Genomic DNA, 22052 nt, shown 5'->3' with positions numbered 1-22052 from the left:
TCTATTGTTGGGTTCTATCTCATTGACTATGTCAGCATCTCTTCATATTCACCATCAGATGGTCTTTCTTGTAGTAAAAAATATAACTACACATTTCAACAATCCCACATCTATCAGAATCCAAGATATGAATGTTGGTGTAAACTTACTAACCAAAGGTCAGAAGAGATCTATCATATAGTTTACAATACCTAAAATGCATTGATGTAAAACTTCATTTGAACTTTTCAATCTATATATGATATACAATGCAACTTCATCAAACGACATAGAAATAGAATAATTCTTTGATCATTTCTCTTATGGCACCTGATGTATGACTCTGTAAGTGCAAATCCTTGTTGATGTCAACACCTTGTATTCTCAACCTTAAGTGATTAAGTGAACTACAAATTGCTGAGGGAGTAAACAAATCTCTCAAATTAAAGGAATATAAGTACAATATCAATCATGATTAAGATTTAATGATGTGAAGTTTGAAGTTTTATAGAAGCATCTGTCATATCCACACTCAGTTACTCTTTCATTCAGTCAATCGATCAGATCTAAGTAACACATCAATGATCCATACAGAATTTACTGATCAGCTCAAACATACACTAAGGATTCATACAGTACAACACAACAAAGATAGACACTATGAATCTCCTCTTCCTCTGCCTCCTCCTCGTCCACCCCCTCTTCCACCACCACCTCCGCCTCCTCCTCCTCGGCCTCCACCTCGGCTGCCAAACGCACCTGAAAACAAGAAGTAATTGTTACAGGATGCTGTTACGAAGTCTCCCAAACAAAGCTCCCATAACTCGCCATTCATATGGTCCAATGTTCATTTGATTTGATTTTTTGTCCCATACAAGAATATATATGGCTTACGAGTGGGGATCTCCACCATTTACAAGTATTCAAACAGGAGGGGGTGGTGATGACCCCCAGGGACTTTACCTACATTTCATTTGATTTGTTTTATTGTTCCATACAAGAATATATATGGTTTAGGGGTGGGGATGTTGACCGTTTACAAGTTTTCAAACAAGAGGGGGTGGGGTGACCCCCTCGGGACTTCCCTTTTATATCATTTCATTTGTTTTATTGTCCCCTACAAGAATATATATGGTTTAGGGGTGGGGATGTTGACCGTTTACAAGTTTTCAAATAAGAGGGGGTGGGGTGACCCCCTCAGGACTTCCCTTTTATTTCATTTTCATTTGTTTTATTGTCCCCTACAAGAATATATATGGTTTAGGGGTGGGGATCTGGACCGTTTACAAGATAATAGTACATTCTCAAATTGAACGGGGTGGGGGTGACCCCAAGGAACTTCCATTTAATTTCATTTTATTAGTTTTATTGTCCCATACAAGAATATATATGGTTTAGTGGTGGGGATCTGGACCGTTTACAAGATAATAGCACATTTTCAAATTGAACGGGGTGGGGAGGACCCCCGGGGACTTCCCTTTAATTTCATTTGATTTGTTTTACCGTCCCATTCAAGAATATATGAGGTTTAGGGGTGGGGATCTGGACCGTTTACAAGATAAAAGCATATTCTCAAATTAAAGGGGGTGGGGATGACCCCCCAGGGGCTCCCCCTATATTTCATGTGATTTGTTTTATTGCCCTTTAATCATTTCTGAAGACTACATGTATCTATCACTTACAGTTTTCAAGTTATATTCATTTGAAAATTTTAGAAAATAAAATCCCATACGGTTCTATAGTAAACCCCTCCCTTCTTTTTGCCCCCCAAAATACCCCTTAATAGACCCCAATGCACAAACAAAAGAGCGTTGGCTCACCTAGACATATTAGTCTAACATTCTATGAAACCCTAATTTAATCTGACCAGGGGTTTTGGAGAAACGCTGTGGACAAGTTCATTTTTAATGTGGCGGAAGAAAAAGAAAAAGAAGAAGAATAATAAAAATAACAAGAAGTAATTGTAACAGGATGCTGTTACGAAGTCTCCCAAACAAAGCTCCCATAACTCCCCATTCATATGGTCCCATGTTCAATTGATTTGATTGAATGTCCCATACAAGGATTTATTTGGCTTATGAGTAGCATGAGTAGGGATCTCCACCATTTACAAGTTTTCAAACAGGAGGGGTTGGGGGTGACCCCAAGGACTTTGACCTACATTCTATTTGATTTGTTTTATTGTCCCCTACGAGAATATATATGGTTTAGGGGTGGGGATGTTGACCGTTTACAAAATAATAGCACATTCTCAAATTGAACGGGGTGGGGGCGACCCCAGGCACTTCCCTTTAATTTCATTTGATTAGCTTTATTGTCCCATACAAGAATATGTATGGTTTAGGGGTGGGGATGTTGACCGTTTACAAGTTTTCAAACAAGAGGGGGTGGGGTGACCCCCTAGGGACTTCCCTTTTATTTCATTTCATTTGTTTTATTGTCTCCTACAAGAATATATATGGTTTAGGGGTGGGGATGTTAACCGTTTAAAAGTTTTCAAACAAGAGGGGGTGGGGTGACCCCCTCCAGACTTCCCTTTTATTTCATTTCATTTGTTTTATTGTCCCATACAAGAATATATATGGTTTAGGGGTGGGGATGTCGACCGTTTACAAGTTTTGAAACAAGAGGGGGTGGGGTGACCCCCTAGGGACTTCCCTTTTATTTCATTTCATTTGTTTTATTGTCCCCTACAAGAATATGTATGGTTTAGGGGTGGGGATCTGAACCGTTTACAAGATAATAGCACATTCTCATATTGAATGGGGTGGGGATGACCCCCGGGGACTTCCCTTTTATTTCATTTCATTTGTTTTATTGTCCCCTACAAGAATATGTATGGTTTAGGGGTGGGGATCTGGACCGTTTACAAGATAAAAGCATATTCTCAAATTGAAGGGGGTGGGGATGACCCCACAGGGACTCCCCCTATATTTCATATGACTTGTTTTATTGTCCTATAATCATTTCTGAAGACTGCATGTATCTATCACTTACAGTTTTCAAGTTATATTCATTTGAAAATTTTAGAAAATAAAATCCCATAGGGTTCTATAGTAAACCCCTCCCTCCTTTCTACCCCCCAAAATACCCCTTAATAGACCCCAATGCACAAACGAAAGATTGATGGCTCACCTAGACATATTAGTCTACCATTTTATGAAATCCTAAGTCAATCTGACAAGCGGTTTTGGAGAAACGCTGCGGACAAGTTCATTTTTTAAAGTGGCGGAAGAAGAAGAATAATAAAAATTAAAAACCAATTGTTCAGAGAACAATTGTAGGTCTTTCCACTAGTAAAGATCTATTTTGATATTGAAATATTAAAAATCAGTTTAAAATATTAGTTCCTATGGCTTTATGATGTATTTATATGAATTTAAAGCAAAGGTCAAAATCTAGAACGTCATATTAACCTATGACCTTGACCTCAATTTCAAGTTCACAAACCAAGGACCTTAAATCAAAAGACCCAAGGTCTTTAATATGTTTGGTTTATTAGTAATATCACTTTATGCGTAATTCTATATGTAAGATGGGCAAAAACTCCCATTTATTGTCTGCGCACCCTTTCAATCAAAATATATAAGTAAGGACATGTCGCAACTAACAATTTATGAAAAATTATTTGTCGATATGTCATAAGGTATTTGAAAATAAATGAAAATAAGCCAAAATCAAAATTTAGAATATGACCTTGACCTTTGACCTTGACCTCATTTTTATTATTTTCGACCAAGAACCCCAAATCTAAAGACCCTATGTCTTTATCACTTATGGTTTACCATTTAGAAATGCATATCACTTAATTAAATGGAAAAGGGGGAATAACTCTCATATGGAGTCTCCGTAAAGCTTCGGTCCAAATGAATATCCTAATCCTGAAGATGTAACGAGCAATTTGGTAAAATAAATTTGTCGTAATCTTTAACGGTTGCGAAGGAGTAGTGGCCACAAGAAAAACAGTGTTTGGGGAGATAACTCTTACAACGTAAAGTATTTTGTTACACAGTTGTAAATTTTTAAAGCGTATAAACTATACGATACCATATTCCAAATATCTAAGCGACATCTTTTGAAACATCAATAATACGCAAGAAAAAAAATTAGGCGGAAGAAAAAAAAAAAAAAAATAATAATAATAATAATCAGAACAAATTCAATAGGTCTTTCCACGGAAAGGTGGAAAGACCTAATAATAAGAACTGAGCAAAAACAATAAGTCTCCAAACTTTGTTTGGGAGACTTAATAAGAACTGAGCAAAAACAATAAGTCTCCAAACTTTGTTTGGGAGACTTAATAAACAACCAATGTTATAATGGTGCAATAAAATAATGAAAGAATAAATTATCCAAAATTTTGATTACACAGCAGGCATTTCTGAATTGTGCAGCTGAGGCATTTGATGATTGAATTCTTAAATTGATGATTGATTGAAGATTGCCTTATGCCACATCAGCATAAAAAGGCTAACACATTTATTTGAAAACCAGTTGTTGGCATGACACGGGTTGTGTTCTTCTCATATATTTTATGATGGTATAATACTAAACCCCTTACAGGAGGGATTGTGCCTAATATTCATATAATGAAGGCATAATCTTTCAATCAGTTTAATTGAGGTCTGGAGCTGGCATGTCAGTTATTGCTAGTAGTCTGATGTATTTTATGTATTATTGTCATTTTGTTTATTTTCTTTTGTTACCTCTTCTGACATTGGACTCGGACTTCTCTTGAACTGAGTTTTACTGTGCATATTGTTATGCATTTACTTTCCTACATTGGCTAGAGGTAAAGGGGAGGATTGAGATATCAAAAAACATGTTTTCCCGTTTGAATGGTTTTACACTAGTAATTTTGGGGCCCTTTATAGCTTGTTGTTCGGTGTGAGCCAAGGCTCCGTGTTGAAGGCCGTACATTGACCTATAATGGTTTACTTTTTTTAAATTGTTATTTGGATGGAGAGTTGTCTCATTGGCACTCATACCACATCCTCCTATATCTATTAACCCCGCAGCATTTTTGCGCCTGTCCCAAGTCAGGAGCCTCTGGCCTTTGTTAGTCTTGTATGATTTTTAATTTTAGTTTCCTGTGTATAATTTGGAGTTTAGTATGACATCCATTATCAATGAACTAGTATATATATTTGTTTAGGAGCCAGCTGAAGGACGCTTCTGGGTGCAGGAGTTTCTCACTACATTGAAGACCTATTGGTGACCTTCTGCTGTTGTCTGTTCTATTGTGGGGTTGTTGTCTCTTTGACACATTCCCCATTTCCATTCTCAATTTTATGTCAGGGCAATGAATTCTTAGATGGTTTATTTATCTTTTTGTTTTGTTACATGGAGTTTTAGTGTAAATGATGACGAGAATGCAAGGAATTCAGTTTTTTCCGCTTATTCACTTCATTTCAATGCTACTTTATTGACAAGGTTTTCAAGACAAATAATGTTACATGTATATATTTCAATATTGCACTTAAAAAGTTGGGTGATATTTTAATGATTAACTCAATTGTGTAAGGAGGTTATAGAGTCTCCTTTCATTTGTTGAACTTGTTATATCATGTATAACATTAAAGTACAACATTGTATCTTTTATATGATATGTAAATTCATATTTTATGCATTGTTATTTACAAAAATACTTTGAAGAATTCCGGATATTATGACTTTACAACAGGTCAAATTGGACATGCAAAGCCCACCTGCAGACATAAACCTATAATCATTGATAATATACAACATCTCATTAAAATTATACAGGCTCACAGAAAATTTATATGTTTAAAATTTGATTTTAATAATTTTAATAAACAGGTAAGTAAGTTATATTGTTTATCGTTTTTCTCAATCTTTTTTGTTTCACCCGAGATACAATAGACATAAAACAGGCATAAAAATATGATTTCCTCAGATGTACAGATAAAACTCACTTAGATATCATTTCATAGTAGTATCATTTTCAACCAAGAAAATCTATCTCTTTGATCTAATATAAACACCTCTTATTTTTAATGCCAAAATATCAGCATAGTTATAAATGCACTGGAAATCACATAGGATTTAAGTTATAATGTTTTCTATTATGTAATGTTATTAAGATTTAAATGCTTCATTTTATTTTTCCCTCCTACTTCATGAGAAGATTAAAGAGATTAAATTTTGATGTGTAAAGATAAATTTTAATGTTATAATGTTGTGAAAGGGATTATGGTTGATGGATGTTTAATGCATTTTTTTCTTAATCGACTGGATTATGTTTTATGAAGTAAATGAGATTTTTATTTATGTATTTTCTGTAACTCTTCTGACAAAAGGCAATTGTTGATCCCAATTTTACCCTTGTAAATAAATCTTTACCTCAATAAATGTATTTTAGGAATAAGGATACTAAACATGGGACATTCATATTTGGTACAATCCATATTTATTGTTTGAGAGTTATGTTTATTGATACTGATGAAAATACCTCTTTTCTTCAACTTCGATAAAATAGTTTAAACACAATACTAGAACCAGATGCTCCGCAGGGCACAGTTTTATACGACCGCAGAGGTTGAACCCTGAACGGTTGGGGCAAGTATGGACACAACATTCAAGCTGGATTCAGCTCTAAATTTGGATTGTGATTAAATAGGTGACACAGCATAGGTTTCTGACACAGAATGAATGTGGTCTTATGAACTTAAAATATTTTTTTTGCCTTAGAACAATTCACTATGCTGTTGAATATTAATCCTCTCAAAAAAATGTTTGAAGAAATTTTCTTTTTGTTTATGAAATCTGAAATGAGAAAAATTTAACCCCCTCCCCCCCATTTTTTTTTTCACATTCCCCTTTCCCTTTTTCCAAAACTGATCTCAATTCAAATTTCCAATGGAGTTTGCAACAATAACTACTCATTTAAATACATCATAAAATATTAAAATGTACAATAAAGTGCTTGTTATCACTGAATGGTAAAGATCAGGGTTTCCGCTGGCGGTCAAAATAATAATTGTGGCGATAAAAATTCGTCATTTGTGAAAGAATTTGGCGAAAGAAATATATATAACGATTTATTTTCCTCCATCTTGTTTATTTACTTTTTTCGAGTTTCTCAGACTTTACCGGATCAGACAGTACTCGGAATTTACCTTGACCTCATCAAGATTTGGACAGAAAATCAATTATCAGCTGATTGCATTTATAGCTATCGACAATAAAGGTCAACTAATTAATAAAGGTGTTGATTGAATTGTTTGACAAAATGATATGATTAAATAGCTTGCACTAAATGTCACATACAGAATTTATTTACCACTTTGTGACGCACGTGTTTGAAGCAAACTTTTGACGTCTCCTCTCCTTTTAAAGATAGTTTAGAAGAGAAAGCTTTTGTTGTGACGAAAAATGTTCAAAACCAAGAAAAATCTCCGATTTAAAACTTTAATTATTCATTTACTTAATATAGGTTATTGATTAATTAGGGAGACTACTTTAAAGTCCTTTGAGTGACACAAGTCACGGTTTCAAACATAGCTTTACGTCTCAACTTTTTCATTTATGATGGTCAAGAAATGAAAACTGTCGTTATGAAGAAATATATCCAAAAGGTTGGGAACAACCCCTCGAATGAGAGTAACCCTTCTATGTAATGACTACACACGAAAAGAGGGATCAATTTCATGTGATAAAAGCTTTTGTTTTGTTGTAAAAACCACTTCTTAGTACAAAAGGGTGAAATCATCTTATTTAAGGGAAGGAGGGGGGGATAGAACTAGAGGCTCTAAAGAGCCTGTGTCGCTCACCTTGGTCTATGTGAATATTAAACAAAGGAAGCAGATGGATTCATGACAAAATTGTGTTTTGGTGATGGTGATGTGTTTGTACATCTTACTTTACTAAACAGTCTTGCTGCTTACAATTATCTCTATCTATAATGAACTTGGCCCAGTAGTTTCAGTGGAAATTATGTTAATAAAAATTTACAAATTTTATGAAAATTGTTAAAAATTGACTATAAAGGACAATAACTCCTTAGGGGGTCAATTGACCATTTCGGTCATGTTGACTTATTTGTAAATCTTACTTTGCTGAACATTATTGCTGTTTACAGTTTATCTCTATCTATGATAATATTCAAGATAATAACCAAAAACAGCAAAATTTCCTTAAAATTACCGATTCAGGGGCAGCAACTCAACAATGAGTTATCAGATTCATCTGAAAATTTTAGGGCAGATAGATCTTTACCTGATAAACAATCTTACCCATTGTCAGATTTGCTCTAAATGCTTTGGTTTTTGAGTTATAAGCCAAACTGCATTTTACCCCTATGTTCTATTTTTAGCCGTGGCGGCCATCTTGATTTGATGGCCGGGTCACCGGACACATTTTTTAAACTAGATATCCCAAAGATGATTGTGGCCAAGTTTGGATTAATTTGGCCCAGTAGTTTCAGAGGAGAAGATTTTTGTAAAAGATAACTAAGATTTACGAAAAATGGTTAAAAATTGACTATAAAGGGCAATAACTCCTAAAGGGGTCAACTGACCATTTCGGTCACGTTGACTTATTTGTAAATCTTACTTTGCTGAACATTATTGCTGTTTACAGTTTGTCTCTATCTATAATAATATTCAAGATAATAACAAAAAACAGCAAAATTTCCTTAAAATTACCAATTCAGGGGCAGCAACCCAACAACGGGTTGCCCAATTCATCTGAAAATTTCAGGACAGATAGATCTTGACCTGATAAACAATTTGTCCCTGTCAGATTTGCTCTAAATGCTCTGATTTTTGAGTTATAAGCCAAAAACTGCAATTTAACCCTATTTTCTATTTTTAGCCATGGCGGTCATCTTGGTTGGTTGGCCGGGTCACCGGACACATTTTTAAAACTAGATACCCCAATGATAATTGTGGTCAAGTTTGGTTTAATTTGGCCCAGTAGTTTCAGAGGAGAAGATTTTTGTAAAAGTTAACGACGACGGACTACGACGGACGACGGACGCAAAGTGATGGGAAAAGCTCACTTGGCCCTATGGGCCAGGTGAGCTAAAAACAGCAAAATTTCCTTAAAATTACCAATTCAGGGGCAGCAACCCAACAACAGGTTGTTCGATTCATCTGAAAATTTCAGGACAGATAGATCTTTACCTGATTAACATTTTTACCACATGTCAGATTTGCTATAAATGCTTTGGTTTTTGAGTTATAAGCCAAAAACTGCATTTTACCCCTATGTTCTATTTTCAGCCATGGCGGCCATCTTGGTTGGTTGGCCGGGTCACGCCACACATTTTTTAAACTAGATATCCCAAAGATGATTGTGGCCAACAAGTTTGGATTAATTTGGCCCAGTAGTTTCAGAGGAGAAGATTTTTGTAAAAGATTACTAAGATTTACGAAAAAATGGTTAAAAATTGACTATAAAGGGCAATAACTCCTAAAGGGGTCAACTGACCATTTCGGTCAGGTTGACTTATTTGTAAATCTTACTTTGCTGAACATTATTGCTGTTTACAGTTTATCTCTACCTATAATAATATTCAAGATAATAACCAAAAACAGCAAAAATTCCCTAAAATTATCAGGATTCATCTGAAAATTTGAGGGCAAATAGATCTTGACATGATAAACAATTTTACCCCATGTCAGATTTGCTCTAAATGCTCTAAATGCTTTGGTTTTTGAGTTATAAGCCAAAAACTGCATTTTACCCCTATGTTCTATTTTTAGCCATGGCGGCCATCTTGATTAGTTGGCCGGGTCACGCCACACATTTTTTAAACTAGATACCCCAATGATGATTGTGGCCAAGTTTGGTTTAATTTGGCCCAGTAGTTTCAGAGGAGAAGATTTTTGTAAAAGTTAACGACGACGGACGACAACGACGGACGACGGACGCCAAGTGATGGGAAAAGCTCACTTGGCCCTTCGGGCCAGGTGAGCTAAAAAAAGGTAACTTTTAAACGAAAAATATATGTATTATGTTACTTGGCGAAAAAAATAATAAAGTGGCGAAAAATATATTGTTTTGGCGAAAGAGGTGGCGAAAAATATATTGTTTTGGCGAAAGAGGTGGCGAAAAAAATAATTGACCCAGGGGAAACCCTGGTAAAGATTGTTTTAATTTATCAGTTGGTAGTAAAAGTGAATAGAGTGTGTGTCCGAGCGAGAACTTCTCTAGTTCATTACTTTAGGAATATTTATCAAAAAGTAGTACTTCAATATTCAGCCCCTTTCTACTATTTAGTCCGACGTCAGTTGCTACCCTGATATACCCTATCTTTTCAGAGTAATTAATACGGATAGCGTTTGACATATTTAGCCGAACAGATTTATCATTTTTACATAACTTAGGGTTGAGATCTCACAGACATGTTTAACCCCGCCGCATTTTTGCGCCTGTCCCAAGTCAGGAGCCTCTGGCCTTTGTTAGTCTTGTCTTATTTTAACTTTTAGTTTCTTGTGTACAATTTGGAGTTTAGTATGGTGTTCATTATCACTGAACCAGTATATATTTGTTTAGGGGCCAGCTGAAGGACGCCTCCGGGTGCGAGAATTTCTCGTTGCATTGAAGACCTGTTGGTGACCTTCTGTTGTTGTCTGCTCTATGGTCGGGTTGTTGTCTCTTTGGCACATTCCCCATTTCTATTCTCAATTTTGTACATTGTATATTGTATAAAACAATGAGTTAAGTTGATTCAACTACTATTCTGGACAAAGAAAGATAACTCCAATTGAAAATTTCTTGCTATTGCATAATATTGTGCAATAAGATATTTCTTGCTATTGTGCAATACTGTACAATTGAAAATATTGGCTATTGCACAATACTGTGCAATTGAAGATTTCTTGCTATTGTGCAATACTGTGCAATTGAAAATTTCTTGCTATTGCACAAAACTGTGCAATTGAAGATTTCTTGCTATTGCTGAATACTGCAATTGAAAATTTCTTGCTATTGCAAAATACTTAATATAATAATTTTGGATCCTGATTTGAACCAACTTGAAAACTGGGGCCCATAATCAAAAATTTAAGTACATGTTTAGATTCAGCATATCAAAAAAAGCCCAAGAATTCAATTTTTGTTAAAATCAAACTTAGTTTAATTTTGGACCCTTTGGACTTTAATGTAGACCAATTTGAAAACGGGACCAAAAATTAAGAATTTACATACACAGTTAGATTCGGCATATCAAAGAACCCCAATTATTCAATTTTTGATGAAATCAAACAAAGTTTAATTTTGGACTCCGATTTGGACCAACTTGAAAACTGGGCCAATAATAAAAAATCTAAGTACATTTTTAGATTCAGCATATCAGAGAATCCCAAGGATTCATTTTTTGTTAAAATCAAACTAAGTTTAATTCAATTATAAAGAACATGACTCGATAATGGTTAAAGTGATGCCATCAAAATTCAACTTGATCTGTGTTTCGTGGAAATAAGCATTGTGTATAAGTTTTTGTGCATAACATTTGGTTGAGGCGAACTTAAGTAAGAGAACAGAAACTAAATATTTTGTAATTTTACCATTTATAAAGGGGCATAACTATAGGACAGTTAGAGTTACGTTAGCAAAATTCAAACTTGATCTGTATTTTGTGGTAATAAGCATTTTGTATAAGTTTCATATCTGTTGGTTAAGAAATTAAGTTAGAGAAAGGAACTAAAATTTTTGCATTTTTTTCATTTATAATTAAAGGACATAACTCTAGAACCGTTAAAGTGAGGCCATTAAAATTCAATCTTGATCTGTGTTTTGTGGTGATGAGAATTGTGAATAAGTTTCATAATATTTGGTCTAGGCAAACTCAAGTTAGAGAACGAAAACCATTTTTTGGACGCATGTACAGACGGACAAGGGTAAAACTTAAGGCCCCCTAAGCTACGACGGGGCATAAAAAGGCAACAAATATCAAATGGTAGCTTCCTTATTTTCAATTGTATTTATATTTCCAATCATGTTTTTAGATTTTTCTGCAGTTCCTGTTGTTATGGCCTAATTTGAAATATAGGTTTAATAACACAGCATAGACCCCATTCTAACAAAATCCTAAGCCAAATTACAATCAGATAATGCTTCCAGTATAAATTCTACAGCCCAGACAGCCCTCTTTTCACATTAGAATATTTGAATAATGGGATTTTCTTTGTCAGAGATTTAACTAGTACTGTAACTTTTAACTACTGTGAGAAGTTGATTAAATTTAAACTTTTCACCCTGAAAAGTATCATACCTCGTCCTCCTCTTCCTCTTTGTGGACCTCCTCTACCACCACCTCTTCCTTCACCACGACCTTTAGATTTTTGTATGACCTCTTCCTTTACCATGTCGATGACCTCATCAGGTATTCTGAGGTATTTAATTGTACTTCCCCTTATATAACATTCTGGCATTCTCCAAAATCTATCACCATCCTAAAATTATATAATGCTAATCTTATAAATTATACTTGTCAATCATTCTTGGCATGCAAATGCTGCAACACATCTGTAATCTTAAAACAGTCTTTGAGTAGCAACTTCACTAGTTAGATGTTAAACATTGACCAAGATCTAATTTAAAAAAAAAAAAGGAGGGTGAGGGCCATCTTTAACATAAGACAGAATTAAATCGTTTTTGAGATAATGTCAGATATGTTGACAACGGACAGATGGATGAACAGCAGTTTACCATAATATGCCTCATAATTAGGTGTATAAAAACTGGCTACTATGAATTATCTGAAAACAGCTTCAAACATCAATAAATCATTTTCTATCATTTTTTTGAATATCTAGTCTTTAATACCACCTTACATATTTATATATACTTACCCTTGAGGTACAAATAACTTCTCTGAGATTTATATTCATCCAGTTATCACAGCTGACTAAATGTCCATTGTATGTTTCTCCATTCTTTAACTCCACTAACTATTAAAAAATACAAGAAGCTGTATAACATATTTATCAGTGCCATTTACAGAGAACTTGAGAGTCCATGAAATACAGAGTATGAAATTTTCCAAAAGAAAGGACTATAAAGTTGGGCTCTTGACCTCTTGTTACCCTTTAATTAGAATATTACAATGCAATCGTATGCTCAATGTTTGGTCCTTATCCTGCATGCAACTGAAATACATGAACACTAAAGCACAAAAGTGTATATCACGTATGATGAAATAAATGTGGAATGTGTCCATACAGACATGGATGATGCACCTGCTAACATATAACATAATAAAGGGACATAACTCAAGAACTGTAAAAGTGACGCTCCCAAAACTGGAACTTAAACTGACTTAAGAGGTAACAAGAGTGCACACGCTGAAATGTCTCGCCTTCTATACTAATCATTGATATTATGTTGATAGTCCTAAGTATAAAGCTAAGCTTTATTACAACTGTCACATAAACTTAACATTAACCAAGATAACTAAACAAAGACCAATGAACCTTGAAAATTAGGTCAAGGTCATATAAACCATGCCAGGCAGACATGTACAGCTAACAATGCTTCTATAAAACATATATAGTTGACCCATTACTTATAGTTTAAGAAAAATAGACCAAACCACAAAAACTTAACACTGTGCAATGAACCGTGAAAATGAGGTCACGGTCAAATAAAACCTACGCGACTGACATAAAGATCATAAAATATTTCCATACACCAAATATAGTTGACCTATGGCATATAGTATTAGATAAAAAGACCAAAACTCAAAAACTTAACTTTGACCACTGAACCATGAAAATGAGGTCAAGGTCACATGACATCTGCCCGCTAGACATGTACACCTTACAATCATTCCAAACAACAAATATAGTAGACCTATTGCATATAGTATGAGAAAAACAGATCAAAACACAAAAATTTAACTAAAACCACTAAACCATGAAAATGAGGTCAAGGTCAGATGACACCTGCCAGTTGGACATGTACACCTTACAGTCCTTCCATACACCGAATATACTAGCCCTATTGCTTATAGTATCTGAGATATGGACTTGACCACCAAAACTTAACCTTGTTCACTGATCCATGAAATGAGGTCGAGGTCAAGTGAAAACTGTCTGACAGACATGAGGACCTCGCAAGGTACGCACATATCAAATATAGTTATCCTATTACTTATAATAAGAGAGAATTCAACATTACAAAAAAATTTGAACTTTTTTTTCAAGTGGTCACTGAACCATGAAAATGTGGTCAAGGACATTGGACATGTGACTGACGGAAACTTCGTAACATGAAGCATCTATATACAAAGTATGAAGCATCCAGGTCTTCTACCTTCTAAAATACAAAGCTTTTAAGAAGTGAGCTAACACCGCCGCCGGATCACTATCCCTATGTCGAGCTTTCTGCAACAAAATTAAGTTGCAGGCTCGACAAAAATTAACACTGTGCAATGAACCGTGAAAATGAGGTCATGGTCAAAAGAAACCTGCGCTACTGACTTAAAGATCATAAAATATTTCCATACACCAAATATAGTTGACCTATGGCATATAGTATTAGATAAATAGACCAAAACTCAAAAACTTAACTTTGACCACTGAACCATGAAAATGAGGTCAAGGTCACATGACATCTGCCCGCTAGACATGTACACCTTACAATCATTCCATACACCAAATATAGTAGACCTATTGCGTATAGTATGAAAAAACAGACCAAAACACAAAAATTTAACTATAACCACTGAACCATGAAAATGAGGTCAAGGTCACATGACATCTGCCCGCTAGACATGTACACCTTACAATCATTCCATACAACAAATACAGTAGACCTATTGCATATAGTATGAAAAAAACAGACCAAAACACAAAAATTTCACTATAACCACTGAACCATGAAAATGAGGTCAAGGTCAGATGACACCTGCCAGTTGGACATGTACACCTTACAGTCCTTCCATACACCGAATATACAAGCCCTATTGCTTATAGTATCTGAGATACGGACTTGACCACCAAAACTTAACCTTGTTCACTGATCCATGAAATGAGGTCGAGGTCAAGTGAAAACTGTCTGACAGACATGAGGACCTTGCAAGGTAAGCACATATCAAATATAGTTATCCTATTACTTATAATAAGAGAGAATTCAACATTACAAAAAATTTGAACTTTTTTTTCAAGTGGTCACTGAACCATGAAAATGAGGTCAAGGACATTGGACATGTGACTGACTGAAACTTCGTAACATGAGGCATCTATATACAAAGTATGAAGCATCCAGGTCTTCCACCTTCTAAACTATAAAGCTTTAAAGAAGTTAGCTAACACCGCCGCCGCCGCCGCCGCCGCCGGATCACTATCCCTATGTCGAGCTTTCTGCAACAAAAGTTGCAGGCTCGACAATAAGCATTATATATACATTTCATTAAATTTAGTTTAGTTGAGACAAACTTAAGTCAGAGAACGGAAACAAAATATCATATAAGGTTATAAAGGGACATAACTGAAGAACATAAATCAAAGTGCTTGTAAGCACTAATGGGGGAAGATTATTTTAATTTTTTCAGTGGACATTGCATTGTGTAAAGCATTGGTTGAAGTTAATGTAATTGTTTAAATTAATTTTTAAAATTGGAGTTATATTCCTTTGTCCATAATTGTAGTTATTAAACTTATACACTCATTATTACTATAAAATACAGATCAAGTTTGAATTTTGATGGTGTCACTACAACCGTTCTATGGACAAAGGAAGATAACTCCAATTTCAAAAATAAATTTAAATAATTATACCATTGATATTTTTAGAACAAACATAAGATTACTTTTTTTCTGTTTGTAAAGGAGCAGAACTTTAGAACGATTGATGTGACTCTACCAAAATTCGTTTTTGATCTGTATTTTGTGGTAATCAGCATTGTGTATTAGTTTAATATTATTTGGTTGAGGCAACCTAAGTAAAAGAACGGAAACAAAAAATCCAGCATTTTTTCACTTGTAAAAGGGCATTTGTATAAGTTTCATAACATTTAATTAAGGCAAACTTAAGTAATTAGAGAACAGAAACTAAAATTTTTGCAATATTTCCATGTATAAAGGGGCATGACTCCAGAATGGTTAAAGTGACGCCATCAAAATTCAAACTTGATCTGTGTTTTGCGTTAATTAGCAATGTGTATACCGGTAAGTTTCATAACATTTGGTCGAGGCAAACTTAAGTTAGAGAACGGAAACCAATTTGGGACGTACATACAGAAGGACGGACGTACATACAGACAGACAAGGGTACAACTTAATGCCCCCTCCGCTACGGCAGGGGTAAAAAAAAACTTATTATTCAAATAAGAATAAACTGTTGACACAGAGATATGTTTCGCCAGTAGGCATAAAAGTTAGAAAAAATGCCTAGACCATAACCATGAAAACTTGATATGAACTTATAGTTATGCTCTTTCAAACAAAATATCATTAATCTATCACAACTTTATTCTATAAAACTAACTTAAGCAGAAAACATAACATTGAAGATAGCTAATTAATTCAGTCACTGGACCATGTCTAAGGAGCAAGGCTTCCGAATAGTTGTTAAACTGGAACGTACTAATAGTAATGTAAATTATTGTTGATTCATCACCAGTAGATCCTATCTAACTAAAAGAATATGTTAAAAGTAATCAAAAGTAATCAAAAGTATCAAAAGGATGACTAAGGAGGACAGTGCTTAAATACATAGGCAATTGAATTTGTATGTATACTCAAGCACACCTAATTAAAAAAAATATTTAAATTAATGGCCTTTCAAAAAAAAATTACTTGGTTATTGTAAATAATAAATGAAACATCATATGTATTATTTTTAAATGAATCTGATTGTAAAATTTTACAAAATTTACAAAAAAGGTATGATATGCATCTGACAATGCCTTGAAAATTAACAATTTTAGTTTCTTCTGCAAAAAATGACGGAAAAATGGTTTGAGCTACTTCAAATATGGCATTGGATTGATGCCAAATTGATCCATTTCTACTTAAAAATATTCTTCCAAAAATGTTTTTATATCACAAATCTTTTATCCTAAACACCTATGCAACACAGAATTTGAGATACATCAAAATATCAGATCTAAAGATTTCTTTTTAATTAGCACATTACCTTACATGTATTTAGGGTAAACAAGGAATTAAAATATGATAAATACTTTTTAATAATTTATTAACATAAAGTTCATTTATTTGTTGAAATTTCTTGACAATTTAAGATACTTTCAATCACATGTGTGCAATATATTTTAAGTATCAATTGCTTTAATAATATAAACCAATTTTAATCATGCTTTTGATATTTATATGACATTTACTCTTTACTACTGCTCTTATTCCGTTTCTCTCAAGTCATCTGCTATATTAGTAACAGACACATCATTATGACATAGCAGTGATATACAAAATTAAAGCAAAATATGTGTAAAGAAATAAAATGAAAAAAGAACAGTTGATAAGTTATTGCACAAAAACTGTTGTTTGAGTGGTCTAGGGGAGATTTGTGTAAAAATTTATGAAAATAACAGACACAGGAAGGACTTCAAAATTGAACAAAATCTCACATCTAAATGTAAATTAAAGATGGCCCTTACACACCCTTTGTTCTTGGTTTAATCATGAAAGTATTGTCAATATAATACTTCCATGATTTCATATTCTTTGAGTGCTAGATGTCGAAAACATTTTTAAGTATTAAAATTTGTAATATTTTGCATGTAAATTTTACATGTACTTAATATCATGCATCTTGTCTGCATCTATGAATATGAAATAAGTGCATTACATAATACAGGCTGTATTAATGTGGCTCTCTGCCTTAAAGGAACTATTGGAGAAACTTGCACTTTATAAACAATGAAGACCTCAAAGCAAAACTAAATGCAATCAAAATGATGATCCAAATGAATCAGACCAATAAAATATTTTAAAAATGTATACACATTAATGATGTCTATCTCTGGGTCAAAATATGAACCAAACTAAAGTTCCTCAAGCAAGAAATATGGATGTGAATGTTTATTGCTGTTTGTCTTTGTGAATCTTATTTCTCATAGAAGTCATTTTGTGGTTGTTAGTGTGATCTGTTTTAATGTCCAATATTTTTAGTTATATTTTCAATACTTTTTAGGTACATGTATAAGTACTGGATAGAATGGCATTTATGATTTTCGATCATATAAGAGTACAGCAGTATAACACTACCTGTCAACTTATACAAAATGTCAAGTCTGGAAACACTAAACAACAGACAAGGGTATACCTAAATGACACAGGGCTTAAATTTGGTTTACAATCAACTTTAATGTTTGTAAATCCCTGTAAAAATGGATATATTTCACCACACAGCATGCACATTTTTTCAAACCTACATGTTCTCTCTGGGATGATGTTAATAACAAAGCAGAAAGCAATATTATCATTCAAGTGTAAAAAAGAACAGGGAAAAATATGGCAGTTTGACCTTCAATAGGAGAGTTAAACTTTTCTGGCTGTTCTTAACAAAACAGTCACAATCTGTTAAAATATATTCTTACTAACATATTTCTGTGATCTATGATTTTAAACTAATAGTACGTGTATCTTGAAAGGTAAATAATTGGGACTGATACATCAAAATGAGTTCCTATTGTTATATGTATATGTAACTTTTGATGTCATCTAGAGACGTAAATAATTGGGACTGATACATCAAAATGAGTTCCTATTGTTATATGTATATGTAACTTTTGATGTCATCTAAAGACGTAAATAATTGGGACTGATACATCAAAATGAGTTCCTATTGATATATGTAACTTTTGATGTCTGTCTGTGTCACTTGTAAGACAGTTTAGCTCCAATTATAGTATCACAGATGATACTGATAAACTTAACAGAGAAGAACAATGTCAGACTTTTCAAATGATTGGTTTAGTTGTTTTACTGAAGAGAAAATTTTGAAAACTTACCATAGGGTGATTTACAGCAGTCCTCAACAGGGACAAAGGCAACTGAAAAATAAAACAGAGCTTTACTGACACATAATGATAATTTATTCACTCTGTAAAGTTTTATTTACATTTGTATCCAGGCTCATATATTTAACACAGGGATCTGACCACTGAAAAAAAGGTTTCATCAACAAATCATCCTTATACACATGTATAACCTTTTAAAGTGGTCAACATGATGGTAAAGGATTTTGGCAGTCACTGTCATACATAGATACATGTACTTTTTGTATGTGAAAACCTCACAATAGAAGTTTAAATGTATACAACTCTGTCTATTGAAGTTTGAAAATATCTGTTTTAGCTTTTCATGTAAGACATGAAAGAAATTATGTTTAGACAAGTATATTGCAGAGTCCGAAAATGTCATTATTTTCGTATGTTGCATTAAGGTTGGCAAAAGAGTATTGTCCAGCCCAGTGGGAAATACTGGGAAAACCCAGGTTTTACTGGGTTTTACATGGTAACACTGGGCAGTGATTAAACACAAATGCAATACATTTAAAATATTTATAAACATATTTTGTTTATAAATAAGTTAACTTGTTTGAGATTCTTATAATACAAGTGTATACATTTGAGAAAGTATTATTTCAACAACTATGAGAAAAGTGTACATGAAGACACATTCATGATATTAGACAAATATTAATGAAAAAAGCCTTTCTCAATAATTCTCTACAAAATCTATACCATGTATATGTACATCACTAATTAATAAGTAATTATTCAGATTAGACACAGATATGTTTACATAACAATAATCAGCCTTTTCATTTTTATAAGTATTAATGACATGACCCTGTCGGGTGTTTATTTACCAATATGATTGCAAAACATTTCAAATTTAAACAATTAAATACTTTATTTCACACTATGTATGTAAGCAATTTAAAACAACAATCATGATATTCTAATTATTCAAGACAACTGGACTTTGATTTTAAAATGGGTGGGAACGTGTAGGGTGCGAACAGACCTTGGATGCGAACATGCCAGGTGCGTACGCAGGGGTGTGGAAATATTTGTTGTGAGCACTTGTCTCTGGGCAAGTAAAACTATAAATTTTACTTGTCCGGAAAAAAAGTTACTTGCCCTGATGATCCCAATAAATATTGAAGTATTTCTTGTTAGCTAATATGTGATTCTTACTAAGCACTGTTGTGCCTGACAAACAAATGAAATCCATTTGTCTATATGTGTAAAAAAAAATAGGAAAGTAAGAAATTGGTTAACATCAATGGGACAGAAACCTAACAGCAAACCAATCAATGAAATGACATGTAAAGGACAATTTTGCAGCAGTTTTTGAATAAAGATTGTAGCCAGTTGGTACATATACTCAATTTGAGGAGTGGACAGTAATTGAAGAAATGCAAACTAGTAAATAATAGATAAACTATTTATGTTGTGGTGTTTCTCTAAACTGACACTCTTGTTTTTGATTATTTATTATTGTCTTGATGAGCAATTAAAGAGTCCCTTTTAATTTGAAACTTCGACAACACATAATATTGACCTTTCATCAATAAATAAGACAAAAACTTAATTTATTTTGCGAATTTCCATCCTAGATAGCCAGGGGCAAACTGATATCCACAATGGCTGAAATTCTCTGTTTTTTTTTTATTTTAAATACTCTGTGTTCTCCATTTACATTTTAGGTTTTCTACTAGACTCATTACTCTTTTTGTCTTACTTGCCCGGCTTTTTATTAAGTGTTTATCAATCTGAATTGTAATATAACACAAAATTGAAAGAAATGACACTTCCGGTAAATGATGGATAAAACCTAATCGATGATTCCGGCTCAATGGACAAAGCCAATGCAATTTTACGTGACTCCGGTTCGTATACTTATTTTAATTTATTTTGGTAATCAATCTATTTCCGGTATTATGTAATATTTATCGTCATGAACATTGATGTTTTTACTTGCTGACCATTGGTTTCTTTTACATAAATTAAACATTTTTATACGTTTTGAAATCAATTTTATATTTTTGTTGGAATTGAACTTTGTTTTGTATATTTTTTTTAATTGTCCACGGGCAACCAAGACAAAAATAATTATTTGTCCGGTTGTTCAAATGTACGAGTCGGGCATAGCATTTCCACACCCCTGGTACGTATAGGGTGCGAAAGTGTATTGGGCGCGAACAGACCTGATACCCTATTGGCATTGCCTAGCCCAGGAAAATCTGGGGTTTCCCGCCTGGGTTTTCCAGGGCGGGTAATACTTTGCCAACCCTGTGTTGCATACATTGGACAATGTTGAATTGATTAATTGAGGTTTCCTGAACGTCCAGTAGCAAATACTTCATGCCCGTTTCGGACGACAGTGTTGTCGTTGGAAGCTCTCTCTAAAATTGTGAGTTTTCGATTAAATAGTTTACTTTAACAAGTACAAAACATTTCTTGTTCTTAATAAAGAAGCTAAAACATAAATTCATGTACAAATAGGCCAGTTAAATGCTAAATTGGTACCATTTTCTGAATCGAAATTTCTACGAATTTGCCGGCGCATTTATGGTATGGTTGTGAACCTGCATATAAAAGAAGAATGAAATGTACTAAATTGTTTGCTTGTTTATCCCCAATATTCAAATCATTTTCAATTTAATATTATTTGCATTCAATGATCAGTAATCAAAATTTATAGATAATAGGCAATTTCGGTTTTCATTGATGACAAAATCATGTTTTAATAAGACATGTATTTTTGGTTTGCAGAGAGATTTATTTTTTTGGTTTACGATAGTTAGTCGTTATACATTGACAAGTAATAATACATTAAATCAAATATGATTCAATGGTTTTTTGTCTTATTAAAGCTTCATCAAACAGTTCGTCACAATTTTATTAACTTAATTATGTATATTGAAGAGGCAAAACCTTTTTTATTTTTGTTCAACTTGAAAGTGATGATTTCTATGTTATCAATGGCAACATTTTAAAAATGATTCTATAAACACTGATCAGAGTTCACATAATCGTAACGGTGCCAACCCCAACACAAACACAGACAAGCACACACAAAAGTAATAATACTGACCAATACCATTAAAATTGAAAGGTATCCACC

General features: G+C 33.6%; 1 protein-coding gene across 1 annotated transcript; it reads right to left on the bottom strand.

Moving 5' to 3' along the window:
• Nucleotides 1–444: 444 nt before the first annotated feature.
• On the bottom strand, nucleotides 445–21545 carry LOC143046276 (U6 snRNA-associated Sm-like protein LSm4). The gene is made up of 5 exons (XM_076219365.1): nucleotides 21455–21545; nucleotides 18926–18967; nucleotides 12801–12899; nucleotides 12221–12401; nucleotides 445–738 (listed from the first exon to the last, which is right to left on the bottom strand). Exons 1-5 carry the CDS (start codon nucleotides 21455–21457, stop codon nucleotides 638–640), a joined length of 426 nt encoding a protein of 141 aa, XP_076075480.1. The 5' UTR covers nucleotides 21458–21545; the 3' UTR covers nucleotides 445–637.
• Between the last annotated feature and the right edge of the window lie 507 nt (nucleotides 21546–22052).

The sequence above is a fragment of the Mytilus galloprovincialis genome, chromosome 1 (assembly GCF_965363235.1).
Source record: "Mytilus galloprovincialis chromosome 1, xbMytGall1.hap1.1, whole genome shotgun sequence".
NCBI lineage: Eukaryota > Metazoa > Mollusca > Bivalvia > Mytilida > Mytilidae > Mytilus > Mytilus galloprovincialis.
The sequence above is the reverse complement of the archived record's forward strand: the minus strand, read 5'-3'. Positions and strand labels throughout refer to the sequence as shown.